Source organism: Geotrypetes seraphini, chromosome 11 (assembly GCF_902459505.1).
Source record: "Geotrypetes seraphini chromosome 11, aGeoSer1.1, whole genome shotgun sequence".
NCBI classification, from domain to species: domain Eukaryota; kingdom Metazoa; phylum Chordata; class Amphibia; order Gymnophiona; family Dermophiidae; genus Geotrypetes; species Geotrypetes seraphini.
Genome location: NC_047094.1, coordinates 21,591,610 through 21,605,304, shown reverse-complemented (window position 1 = coordinate 21,605,304; position 13,695 = coordinate 21,591,610). Strand labels below are relative to the sequence as shown.

Genomic DNA, 13,695 nt, shown 5'->3' with positions numbered 1-13,695 from the left:
ACAAGGGCTAGGTATATTGCTCTTCGCTTACTTCTCAGCTTCATGTAGTTCAGTTCCTAAACGGAGTACAGTATATTCGTACACCTCTTAGAAAGCCCTGTCCAGAGTACAGTCTTAAGGTACTTCTTCACAGTTTACTGAAGGCTTCATTTCATCCTTGTCTTTTGAGACTCTAAAGGGCTGTGCCTTTGAACATGGGGTTTCTTGTGGCCATGGCTTCAGCTCGGCGGTTTTCTGAGTTGTAGGCCTTGTTCGGTGGGGATTCCTATTTCTGATTTACAAAATCTGGGTTGTCGGTTCAGAAGGTACCACAATTTCTTTCTAAAGAGATGCCATTTTTCTTTTATGACACACTCACTTTTCCTTCCTTCTTCCTGGGAGGAGAAATGGGGAGCCGTGCTTTTATTCACTGCATTTTTTTTAAAAGTGCGTAGCATTCTCCGTGAGCTAGGTTTCTAACGACTTTTAGTTGTTTAGATCACCTTTTTGTATTCAAGGGATGCCTCAAATGTATGGCGGCGTCCAAAGCCTCCATCGCTCGATCCTTCGTCCAAGGCAAGACAAATCATGGGCTGCATACGAAGGGGTTTCGTCAGTCGTAAGGCGGAAGTCATTATGCCATTGTATAGATCCATGGTGAGGCCCCACCTGGAATACTGTGTGCAATTCTGGAGGCCGCATTATCGCAAGGATGTGCTGAGACTGGAGTCGGTGCAAAGAATGGCCACCCGGATGGTCTCGGGACTCAAGGATCTACCATACGAAAAACGGCTTGACAAATTACAGCTATACTCGCTCGAGGAGCGCAGAGAGAGGGGGGGACATGATCGAGACGTTCAAGTATCTTACGGGCCGCATCGAGGCGTAGGAAGATATCTTCTTTTTCAAGGGTCCCACGACAACAAGAGGGCATCCGTTGAAAATCAGGGGCGGGAAACTAAGAGGTGACACCAGGAAATTCTTTTTCACTGAAAGAGTGGTTGATCGCTGGAATAGTCTTCCATTACAGGTGATTGAGGCCAGCAGCGTGCCTGATTTTAAGGCCAAATGGGATCGGCACATGGGATCTATTCACAGGGCAAAGGTAGGGGAGGGACATTAAGGTGGGCAGACTAGATGGGCCGTGGGCCCTTATCTGCCGTCTATTTCTATGTTTCTATGTTTCTATGATGGGTTCAGGAGGACATTATTTACGCTTGCTTGATGGCAGGGAAGCGGTTGGCGAAAGAACTTCATGACCATTCCACCAGAGCGATGGCTACTTCTTGGACTCGGTCCAGAGGTTTTTTTCCTTGGAAGAGTTTTATCTTGCAGCTACTTGGTCTTACGAGAGTGCTTTATCTCAGCATTACTGATTGGATGTGGGGGCGCATGCAGTGGATGCGCTTTGTGCTTCGGTTGTTGCGGAGGCGGTGTTTGCTTTCCATCCAGATTGAGGATTGCTTTACTACATCCCATTGGTCTCTGGATTCATCTGCTGCTGTTGCTAAGGAAGGAAAAATTATGTTCTTACCTGTTAATTTTCTTTCCTTTAGACGCAGTAGATGAATCCAGAGCCCCACTCTTTCTGGATTTTGTTTGTCGTTTTTTTTCTTTTGCAACTTTCGAAGTTTGTTGTTGTTTGTATTCTGTATTACTGCCTTTTGAGATTTGTTATGGGAAAGAAGTTTTTTACATGCTATGCTTATTGATGGTTACAGATGCTTGGGTTAGGCCCAGCAAAGAAGAGAAGGCAGATTTTCGGGCACCGGCACCAACGCACAGGACATGCCGGTGCCGGTGGCCAGATGGAAGTAAGAAGCGTGTTCGGGTGGGTCTGGGGAATTTCAGATCGCGGCGGAGGGGTGCTGGATCGCGGATGGGCCTTCGGGGGGAGCAATGCTGGTTCTCGGGGGGTGGCGGGTAGAGCAGCACTGCTGATCTCGGTGAGTGGGGGTGGGTGGGAACGTATCAAACGAGTTTCCCTTAGTTCCTATGGGGAAACTAGCTTTGATATACAAGTATTTTGGTTTACGAGCATGCTTCTGGAACGAATTATGCTCGTAAACCAAGGTACCTCTGTACTAATGAGTTCCTTGTATTGTATTTGCATAGAGTTCTCTGTAGTGTAGTGATTAGAGCTACAGCCTGAGCACCTTGAAGTTGTGGGTTCAAACCCCGCACTGCTCCCTGTGACCCTAGACAAGTCACTTAATTCTCCACTATCCCAGGTACATTGGATAGATTGTGGGCCCACTGGACAGGTAGGGAAAATGCTTGAAATACCTGTATGTAAACTGCTTTGAGTGTGGTTACAAAGAAACCCTTTGTGCATTGGGGGCTCTAGTTCATATTCTTAGCTAAAAAGAAAATGAGGGGGCTCTCTTAAGCTCATAACTCTACACATGGACCTTAAATCCTTTTTATCATTTTATATCACAAATTTTTAAAAATCAATCTGTTCAGATGTTGTATTTGCATTCCCATATCTGTTTCGGAAGCTATTCCACTTGAAATTTGCCTTTTTGCATGACCACAACATAATTTGCCTTTTGGAAAACTATAGAGCCTTTTTACCAAATCACGTTAAGCACTATCGTGCACTTAACATGAGAAAAATGGCCTAACACAAGATGTTGGTGTTTTGCGTTAGCATATGCAAATGGCAAAACTGTGTGAGATTGTTTTTTGAGAGAATGAGAGAGAGAATGGGCATGGAAGTGCTGTCTGCCTTGTGCGCTGACATTAGCACACAGTAAATGAATATAGGAGCATACATTTTTTTTCAGTAGCGCTGCACTAGTGCTAATGTTGAAAAATAATTTTAAAAGGCCAAATTTATGGTCATGCTAGAAATGGGCTTAGCGCATAGGAAAGTCCTGCATTAGGACCCTTGAGTCTAAGCCCATTTAAGCAAAGTGTAGTAAAAGGAACCCTATACACTTCTCCCTCCGTATTTGCGGTTTTGGCACTCGCGGTTTCACTTATTTGCAATTTTTTGCAGGCTGGCTCCGCCCCACCAAATTACATCATGATTAAAGTTCCTTTCCTTTTACTGTAAAAAAAAAAAAAGTTTAACGTTTACCAACATTCACTCTGCTTCCATGCTTTCTCCCACAAAATCGAAGCTTCAAATCTTTCACCCTGAAAATTGCTGGTTCCCAGTGTGCACAGAGAAAAACGCTGCTTCCCAGCATCCATAGAGCGAAATGCTGCTTCCCAGCATGCATGGAGAAAATCGTTATTACCCAGAAAATTGCTGCTTGCTTGCTAAAAGCTTTGGGAATCGCTGCTTGCCTGCTTAAATCCCTAAAAGCTGCCAAAAGCTTTGGGAATCGCTGCTTGCCTGCCAAAAGCTTTGGGAATCACTGCTTGCCTGCTAAAAGCTTTGCGAATTTAATAGTAATAATAGTGGCCGTTTTCAAAATCATTGAATAACAGCTGAAAAGTTATTCGCGGTTTTAATAACAAAAACGCTGGCTGTTACAAAAAAACTGCAAATAACATGAAAAGTTAGTCGCGGTTTTTCCATATTTGCAGCTATGCATCCACCTTGAATACGGAGAGAGAAGTGTATGTAAAAAAAAATAAATAAATCATACTTTCATCTTTAAACAGGTTTACTTGTGTAAATAGTGTGTTCTGCCTATATAAAAAAAATCTCATCCAATTCTTTTGGCAGTCTCATAAGAGTACATGTTTTAGAAACTACAGGAAATTGCTCTCAAAAAAAGAATGAATCAATGTATTCTTGAAGACATTATATAGAAATATACAGTATTGTCTTTGCAAATGACCTGTTTAGGACAGGCTTTGTGTCTCACTCTTCATTTGCATCTGCTGTAGTAACATATTAACTCCCTGTTGTATTTGATGCCTTGTTTCTCTCTCCAAGATGGATTTAACTCCCTCTACTCCTATCATGCTCATGTGTGTGTTTTGTTTCCCAGCTCAGACTGGAATTTGTTGTAATTCTTTGGAAACTTTTATGCCATCAAGTTTGTTATTAAAAATGAAATTTTGAACTGCAACATTTAGTGCAAAAACAATAAAGAGCAATACTCTTCTGTCTAAAAATAAATTCAGCCACTGGATAGATTTCAGGGATAGCACGGGATGTTTAAATTTAGGCAGTGTTTTCTTTCCTTATGGAAGGAAGCCAGTGGGTTAAAGTCTTAGTGGGCTGGTTCAAATACAGCAGCATCCAATGAGTACAAACAGCATCAGACTGACAAGAGCAACAGTGAGTGGGTGGATCAGATTAGTCTGATCCTTCAGGCTTTGTTGAGGCTGGGAGGCCATTTTGGGATTCTGCAGCAGCGTGGAATAAAATATGCTGTCAACTTGGAAACTTCCCTTCTGAGAAACACAGAGTGAAGGATGTAGACTGCATCCCAATCATCTCTTACAAATATGTGAATCAAAGAAGATACTAGATTTGAGGTACAAGGTTAGATGTATTTATTCTTTTTCTATTTGCAGGCTTGATGAATTGGTCTTGGTGCTGCACAGGGAGCAAGTTGTAAATGAGAGGCTAGTTGTGTTTAAAAAAAAAAAATGTTTACATACCTAGTTGCATGCAGATTAATTTCTTGGTGGTTGATATGCTGTTTGCATGCCATGTTGTAGTGCTCTTCTCATTTAATTGGACTAGGCCATTCAGGTTTTGTTTCTTCCCAAGTGACTCAGGTTGTTGTTCCCTGCATGTAAAATTCATTTTAATAATTTCATGAGAGTTGGGCTACATTTGTTAACCTGGACTGTGTCACAGCAGCTGTATTTGTATCTAGTGTGTTTAAAGCTGCTATTGTGTTCTATATTTGCTGCGCTTCAGACTTTTAAACTACAGAGAAGTCACTTAGCAAATTACCTTGTGACTGCCCAGAACGTTTTATGCATTTTTGTTTTCATATGTAATGTTTTGCCACCCATGTGCACTCTTTTGGCAGGTACACTAAAAAAAAAGACCCTTCTGGTTTAACCTAACAACATTTTAAAGATTCAAAGCTTTATATGTATAATTCTCTATTCTTTTGTTTTCAGATGTTTTATGTTTGATCCATGCCCTATGCTTTTCAGCCTGTTTAAATTTGGTAGCCAAGCAATGACCTGATGGATTGGATGGTAATGTTTAAATTCAGCACAGGGTAGCAGCACCAATATTTTAAATATTTTCATATTGGTACAATTTTAATGAGAGCACACTGCATGGAGGAAGTGGAAAGAAAAAAAAAATAGCTGACAGTTTTCATAGAATCTCTCTTGAAAAGGCTTCCTGTAAAATTTAAAGGGATTTTTTTGGGGGAGGGTGGAGGAGGCAGGAAAGTGTTCAGAATGAAATTGATGGATAGTAGGCGGGTTTTTTCCTCTATAAAAGAGAAATTCAAATGTGTGTTTTTGTGGGTGTTATTTTTAAGATGGTTTGTATATGGAGCAAACTGAAATACTTTAAAATCTTTATAAATAAAATTCATATTGGCCATACTATTATAAAAATGTTTTAATTGATTCACACCAATGGGTCACATGACCTGGCTGTGGCCCTACAGTGGGCCATATGACCCCATGAAGATTTACCTGAGGGGAGGGAAGGAAATAGGGTTTCAGAGAATACCAATTACAAGTACTGTAATTACCCTTTTCCATTATAAATCAATGTTGCTTCTGATTTTCTTACTCTTTTTAAGACCAGCAGGAGCAGGTTTGGCTACAGTAACCACAGGGCAACAAGATAGCAAGTGCTTTCAGTGAGCCAGACCTGTAGTGATAGTCTTATATAGGGTAACACCTAGTAACTTCATGAAGCATTTACAAAATCTGAAAGCATAAGCACTTTAAAAAATTAAATCGTAACATAGTAAATTATGGTATATCAAATTGGCCTATTTAATATGACCAACAGTAATTTGTCTATTCTGGATAGATGTGCATGCATCCCTAGCAGTCAATAATATTATTTAAATAAATTATATTTAGTTCCACATTTAAATTTTTTAACTGTTGCTCCATCCAATTTACTCCAGAATCATTTTTGATAGTCACGAGAGCAATTTTTCAACAGCATCTCATCAGGAACCTGTCTGAATTATACTACTCGGGTCCCCTGACGCAGGGAACGAAACGGGGCCACGTTGGGACCCCCAAGTCCTGCTTAAGCTAAGTGTTATTTCAGCACATAGTACAACACACAGTGACTCTCAAATACGTTAAAAATCTTTATTATGAAAGTTTTTTGAGACTGAATCAAGCAATATTCTGTGGAGTTAGTGATCAAAGTTTTTATAAAACAACAATGACTGGAAGGTGAACTCTTCACCCAAGGGAGGTATTCAAGCCTTCCTTACAGAGTTCCACATCTCTGAGTATTTTTATAAACTTTATTTTGATCATTCTCCATGAATTTTGTTACCAATGTGGGTCAGTTGAATGATTTGATACAATCTAATTATGACAGACACAGGACAAAAGGGGGAGTCGGAACATAGTGCCCATGTAGGGAATTAGAAGGGGGGCTGATGAGGCGGAATAACATAGCAGAAAAAGGAGAGTCTGAGAGAGGGCTGAGGGGTGGTAGGGGACTATACAGGGGATGATAGGGTTAAATATATAATGCAGATTTTAACCACTCTTATATGAAGTTGATCAGATTCCCTCTGAGAACTGTAAATGCTGCCTTTTCAACCTTTAGGTTTTCTGACCTAAAGAGCAGGAATTGAGTATGCATGCGAGAAACATTGTGCTCATGCATGGTAGCACACAGTGCAGCTGCTGGCCCAGTTACTACGTGTAAGTGTTCTGTTTTCTCTGTGCTGAGACAATTTTTACATTCAAATAACTTCTGAATAAACAGTTTCCAAAGAAATTTTGATTTTTCAGTAAGCTTTGGAAATTATAATTGATTATGGATGGAAATAATTTGCCTCATGTAAGTGAGTTAATCAAAAGATCTTGTTCACTTGAATACTTTCAGTAACTACAACCTATTGCTTCCCAAACTGGGAGTCTGAATCCCAAATGGTCACTTCAGCAGATGGGGGTCCCAGAAAGAGGGTGGCTTCCCCCCCCATCCTTGCCCCGGGACATTCACTGTGATCTGTGCCCAATAATGGCAGTCAGCATGGGGTCCACTTTTTCATTTTTTCCCATCATCTGGCCTTGTGAACTTTTTAAGTGATAAAATGGGTTATCCCAGGACAAGCAGGCAGGTATTCTCACTAGTGGGTGATGTCATCCGACAGAGCCCTGATGCGGACGTCTCACAAGCATACTTGCTTGAAGAAACTTCAGAAGTTTCGAGATGCCCGCACCGCGCATGCACGAGTGCCTTCCCGCCCGATGCACCGGGCGTGTCTCCTCAGTTCAGATAGCTAGCAGAGAAGCCAACCCAGGGGAGGTGGGTGGGACGTGAGAATAGCTGCCTGCTGTCCCTGGATAACAACTGTTACGGTAAGTAACATTGCTTTATCCCAGGACAAGCAGGCGTACCTGACCATAAGATGCACCCTAGATTTAGAGGAGGAAAACATTCTGAACCAAATTGTGTACTAATTTATACCAGGTTCTGCACCCAGCCCCCCCGCAATCCCTGCAAGGCTCTACACCTAACCCCATACTCCTTGCCAGGCTCTGTACCCTGTCCCCCCTTCCCTGCCAGGCTCTGTACCCTGTCCCATTGCCCTGCCCTGTAACCTGCCTCCCCCACCCCTCTGGTGGTCTAGTGGTAGGCTGGGACAGGAGGGAGATACCCAATCAAAGGCAAAACAGTGAGCCAGTCAGAAACCCCCTTTAAATAAAGGAAAAGAAGAAGAAAAGAAAAGCAGCTAAACATTCCCAACAAATACCAGAAAGCCACTATCGCCTCAAAATGAACCGTTCCAAACACACCAGGAACTCCCCCCCCCCCCCACTCCTCAATCCAGTAGACACACAACATACATACATGTAGTCATTCATTCATGCAAGCCTGCCCACCCCCCGGCCAACCTCCCTGCTGGCTGTCTTTTGTGTGTGCCTTGGCCTTTAGAAGAAGGCCTGGCCTGTTGTGACCTGATAAGTACCCTGCCAATGGTTGTGTGGTGGGCCTGATTGTTATCATCCTTGTCATCAGCCACATTGATTACCACAGGAGGGTGCGTGGGGCTTGGGACATTCTTGGCACTTTTCACCTTTATCACCTCATGCAGTTATGATGAGGAACTGACCGGAGCTGCCAATTTATTCTGTTAGCGAGAGCTGGGCTACTTTCACTTCCTCTTCTACTGGCTCCGACATGCGAGGTGGTAGGAAGATGCCATCAATATAACGTTCCCTTGTGTGGTGGAAGGCACAGTTTGACTTCTGACATGCAGAGAGCTGGTTTTCCCAGTAGCACAGAAAATCGCTGTATTTTTATAATCAATCTTCATGTGCCGGAACTTGCAGACCTGCCGGAAACAGCACTCTTCTTCCCATGGAGTACAAACTGGTATCGGCTGGCAAGAGCATGCTTTCTGTGTTCCTGCCTGGGCCCACACTGCTTTCTGAATGGCTGCTTCAGTTCTTGCGGGATTCGCGAGAACTGAGGCAGCCATTCAGAAAGCGGCCCAGGCAGGAGCACAGAAAGCACACTCTTGCCGGCCGATACACCACTGGACCACCAGACTTAAGGGACATTTAAAAAGATACTACGGGGGTTTAAAAAGGGGGGGGGGGGGTTTCGTCATTGTCTTTGCTGCATAAGACGCACTGACATTCCACCCACTTTTGGGTGGGAAAAGAAATGCGTCTTATGGAGTGAAAAATACGGTAATTCAGGTTCACTAGGTATTCCCTGAGCCCAGAGAACTCAGTCTAGTTTTTAACTTAAGCAAAGAGGATTAAGTGGCTTTCCAAAGATCTCAATATGTAGCACATGATCTGAACTTAGCTTCCCTAGTTGTCATCCTGGTGCCCTGATGTAGCCTGCTACTCCATATTGGGAAGCATTGCTATAGTTGAATTTGATAGCTTCAGTAACCTGGGAAAGCTCAAAGTATATAGTAAAGGAATTTTATGAGCAATCTAATGTGTCCCTGGCTTTCAGATAGTTGTATGCTTCCAGGGGCACCTTCATACAAAACAGCCTTGACTTTGCATCATCTGTGTGATTGCCCTCTATATTGCAAGTTAATGTTGAAAAAGCAGGGATGAGAGAACCACAGCAGTCCTGCCATCTGCTATGGTGCAACAGTACTGTCTTAAAATAAAGGCAAAAAGGAAAGGAGACCTATCACTAAGACCAGGAAACAAGCTGCTATTTTAAGGGCTAGTTTTCCATGGCTGTAAACATAGATGATTCATGTTCACTACTGCTATCTTTCTTGACTGCTATTAGCGAGTAATGAAGTGCTTAGGTTTCTGAATAGTAGAAATTCCAAATTTGAAAACCAGCTCTCAATACATGAGGAAAAATTACAGTGTAAGTAGTGCTTCATATTACGAATCTGCTAAAGGGGTGGCATTGGAAGTGCTATTCAGAAGGACCTAGATTTGATACTCAGATCAGGTGTCGGCTGAGGCTACAAATGCTCTGAATGGGATGGAGGGGCATATTCATGGCACCCATGACTAGATTTAGGGCCCATGTTATGGACTTCCTGAGAGAGCAAAGTATAGGTCTCGGGACCGTTGCTACAGATTGAAAATAGTTAGCAGGTGTAAGGGTCTATTAAATTGGGGGGGGGGAGGGATTTCTCAGGTAGTTTTGAATGAAGTCATATACTCTTATTGGGTTTTGACTGAACTAGAGAAAGGGAAAAGGAAGAAATATTGTAAAGAAACATGAAATCTAATACAAGGATAATTTTTTTAAAGGTAATTCAGTGACTGGTTTATGCTTGTCTACATGGGTGTGTCCTGACTGTTTACTCTAGGGGGAATTTGAATCAGTGCCAGGAAAATGAAATGTTAAAAAACTGTACACTTCTTGTTTTGCAATTGTAAGTAAATGCTTTTAGACAGGGTTCCAAAAGCTTTGCGTTGGATTTGTTTGGGACTAACGTTAATAAGGTACATAAACAGTCCTTGGCTATGTGGGAGTTCATTTTGATCACCCGTTTAAGTATGGTGCAGAAAAGTACATTTGGATCATTAATCGTTTAGCTATAGAATTCCGTACTTGATGATTTTTAAAGCAGTTGTGTTTCCCCCCATCCTTTTTAACAAAATGTGGATTAAATTTTTCAATTTGAGAATGTTTCCATATTTTGTATCTTCTGGAGTAAGAGTTCTTAACCCAGTGGCCCTTTACCTCCAAGGGGAGCAGGAAGAAGTCAAATAGGACACAGAAAAGAAGGTCTTAAAATCAAAAGTAATTTACTAATATTATAACTGCTGTCACTTTGTCTAGAAAGTTTCTAGGATAGTTATTGGTAGTATAATTGTACTACTGTCAGAAATTAGTAAAAATGTGATTTAGGAAGCGGGGCTGAGGTTTCATTGATCAGTTAAAGGCGGGAGAACCAAAAAAGGTTAAGAACCCTTGTCCTGGAGGCTGAATGAGGCAAGAGGAGTAAGAACAGAGATGAGCAGGAAGGAAACTGGTTTTTAGGAATAAAGGTTTTGCTCCAAAACAGAGTTGTGCTAATTCTCATCGATGAAGGGTTTCTTGATGCTTTTATGGTCTGTCTGGTCTGCTGCTACTTCCAGAGAATAAGCTGATAAAAGCAAGGGCATGTCCTTAATTTGAACAATGTTAAATATTTGCATCCTGCTTTTCCCACCTTTTTACAGTATGATTTGAAACAGCATGGATTTTTCTTATCTGCACACATACACTCCTCCTCAGTGTGTGCCAGAGAACACTGGCTATACATATGCGCTCAGGTGAGAGGTTTTGTTGTGTTTTTTTAACCATCATATTTTAATATAGAAAATGTTAAAAGTACAGTAAAACCTTGGTTTACAAGCATAATTCGTTCCAGAAGCATGCTTGTAATCCAAAGCACTCATATATCAAAGCGAATTTCCCCATAGGAAATAATAGAAATTATTATAAAAAAAAAAAAATTCTTTATTCATTTTAAAACTTTTATCAAGTGTACAAAAATTTATAATAAATAAAATAAATCTAAGCACTTGTGCATCTTATAATGGAAACTCAGACGATTCGTTCCACAACTCAAAAACTTTAATACAAAATACTATATGTACTCGTATTGCAAGACTTCGCTCATTTAGAACAGTCACTACCAGGGCTGTGGAGTCGGTAGATAAATGTTCTGACTTCGACTCCTCAGTTTTTTGTACTTCAGACTCCGACTCCAGTACCCGAAATGTCCTCCGACTCCTACTCCACAGCACTGGTTAATTTTCAGATCGTTAAAATGGAATGTCAAGTTGAGAGAAATGAGCATTTTCGACACCACCTTCTTTTTTCTTTTAATCAAGGTTCTAAGGCTGCAGAAGCTGCTCGCAACATTTGTGCTGTGTATATAGTGGGTGCTATATCTGAAAGAATCGCTCGTGATTGGTATGCCAAGTTCAAAAATGGAGTTGGTAGATAAATGTTCCGACTCCTCAGTTTTTTGTACTTCTGACTCCGACTCCAGGTACCCGAAATTTCCTCCGTCTCCTCGACTCCGACTCCACATCCCTGGTCACTACACTCCTGCAGCGTCAGAGAGAGAAGAGCCATCAGCTCATTTGTGATGATGTGACGCGTGTATACTATATGTACTCGTATTGCAAGACCTCACTCATTTAGAACAGTCACTACACTCCTGCAGCATCGGGGAGAGAAGAACCATTGGCTCAGTTGTGATGTTTGTATACTGTATGTACTTGTATTGCAAGACATTGCATGTATATCAAGTTAAAATTTAATCAAATGTTTTGCTTGTCTTGCAAAACACTTGCAAACCAAGTCAGTGGTACTTTGGTTTACGAGCATAATTCGTTCCAGAAGCATGCTCGTAAACCAAAATACTCGTATGTCAAAGCGAGTTTCCCCAAGAATCTCGGAGAGAGCATGAACTCGTAGGCCTTGAGCATGCGCAGATGCTCAAGGCCCAGCAAAGAAGAGGAGGCAGATCTTCGGGCACAGGACGTGCCGGTGCCGGTGACCAGATGGAAGTAAGAAGCGTGTTCGGGTGTGTCTGGGGGATTTCAGATCGTGGCGGGGGCGGGGGGGGGGGGGGTGCCGGATTGCGGGAGGTGCCGCTCACAAATCGAGGCAAGCTCGGTTTCCGAGGTGCCGATTTTGCAAATGTTTTGCTTGTCTTGCAAAACACTCGCAAACCGGTGCACTCATAAACCGAGGTACCACTGTACTTGCAATCCAAGGTTTTACTGTACTTTGTTTACAGATTTGCTTCTAATAGAGTTGGACTTTACTGCTGAGTAATTTTAAAGTGATGAATTGTTACAAATATGTACAAAGTGTAAAATATGTCCCTCTGTCCCACCATATATCTTGCCTGTACAATCATACTGTAGTTTGTTTCCAAATTTTTAATATGGTCTAAGCCTGCGCAAGCTAGTGACTCAGAGCCAGTGACTCAGTCATTAAGCATTTTGGTATGAATAAACTGTTGTCCTAATCTCCACCCAAAACATTGTACAGGATGAGCAATAAAAGGCCTAAATCTAGCCAGATAACTATCTGCATAGTGACTGAATATCATAGCTTTCCAGAGTAGTGCTTGCACCTCACCACTAGATATTAGCACCCACTGTCTGATCACCACAGGCTCAATATGCGTGGGGGGAGTCTTTTTTATTACTTTACTTTACTTGCCCTGGCAAAGTCTAGATTTTGCTTGCAAGAAATAAGTTGTCTATTGACTGATAGTTGCTGTCTAACTTACTGTCTTACCTTAGAGAGGTAATGTTGGTAATTTATGCAGAGGAATGGTAGAAGACCAGTATGATGGGGACTGGGAGTAAACTATAGGGATTATGTATGGTGGGTTCAATATTGCTGTTTCTCAAGGATTGATTACTGACTCATACGGTGGGACTGACTTCATTCACAGTACTATAGGCACCAGCATTTTTAAGATAACTGGAAGGTTTAAAGACAATACGAATTACCAAGTTTATTAAAACTTTCCATTCTGCTCATTATGGTAAAACCTCCTCTGCGGTTTACAATTACTCCTCCCTGGAAACAAATAAATACTTGCTCAGTACTGGGGGTGCTCAGTACCCACAAATCTAGCTGCTATATACAGAGCACTGTAACTCTCATTGCCATATGAAAATTTGTGAAAACCCTGATGTAAAGTGAGCTGTCTTAAATATACATACATTGACTTTGAATTAGCACCTGCAGATATATCATGTAGGTTCCTTTGGTGACAAGATATGCTGCAGAATTCACTCCTGAAGTGGTCATGTCAGAAAAGGTGAGCCTGAGAATTTCTGTCTTTCTGTGCAACTACTTACATTTTGAAAAAGTTTTATTTTATAGTAATTACCATGTATCGATTAAAATACGCCCACTTCCTTATCACGCTTCGAGACTAGCCTATACTGATGGGTTATGCCCTATCAACAGAGGCAGAGATTTGAAGAATCTGATAACATCAACAGTAGAACAGGTTTGGCAGCCAGGAATATTCCCAGCATGTCTCTGCTTCAAGCAGTGTGGTGCAGCAAGAGTTCTTCTGAACAAGCCTTTTCCTCCTTAGGTTATAGTTCAGTGCCCTTGAAGTTGAGGCTTGGACTAAGCACTGCAAGTGATTTGTCTACAGACCT

General features: G+C 41.7%; 1 protein-coding gene across 14 annotated transcripts in view; it reads left to right on the top strand.

The window, feature by feature from the left end:
• Positions 1–13,695, top strand: part of SUN1 (Sad1 and UNC84 domain containing 1) — a 140,115-nt gene that overhangs the window by 30,208 nt on the left and 96,212 nt on the right. For 5 of the 14 annotated variants that reach the window (XR_004541140.1, XM_033963967.1, XM_033963971.1 and 2 more), the window contains exons 1-2: positions 4,268–4,422; positions 10,729–10,821. The exons of 3 other annotated variants lie outside the window; for them this stretch is intronic. Coding sequence is in view for 9 of the 11 variants with exons in the window: in XM_033963967.1 (XP_033819858.1) it covers positions 10,745–10,821 (77 nt within the window). In the remaining 2 variants the exon portion in view is untranslated. Of the gene's footprint in view, positions 1–4,267; positions 4,423–10,728; positions 10,822–13,695 lie in introns of those variants that run through there. 6 more of the 14 variants (XM_033963974.1, XM_033963973.1, XM_033963972.1 and 3 more) reach the window with 3 other exon arrangements.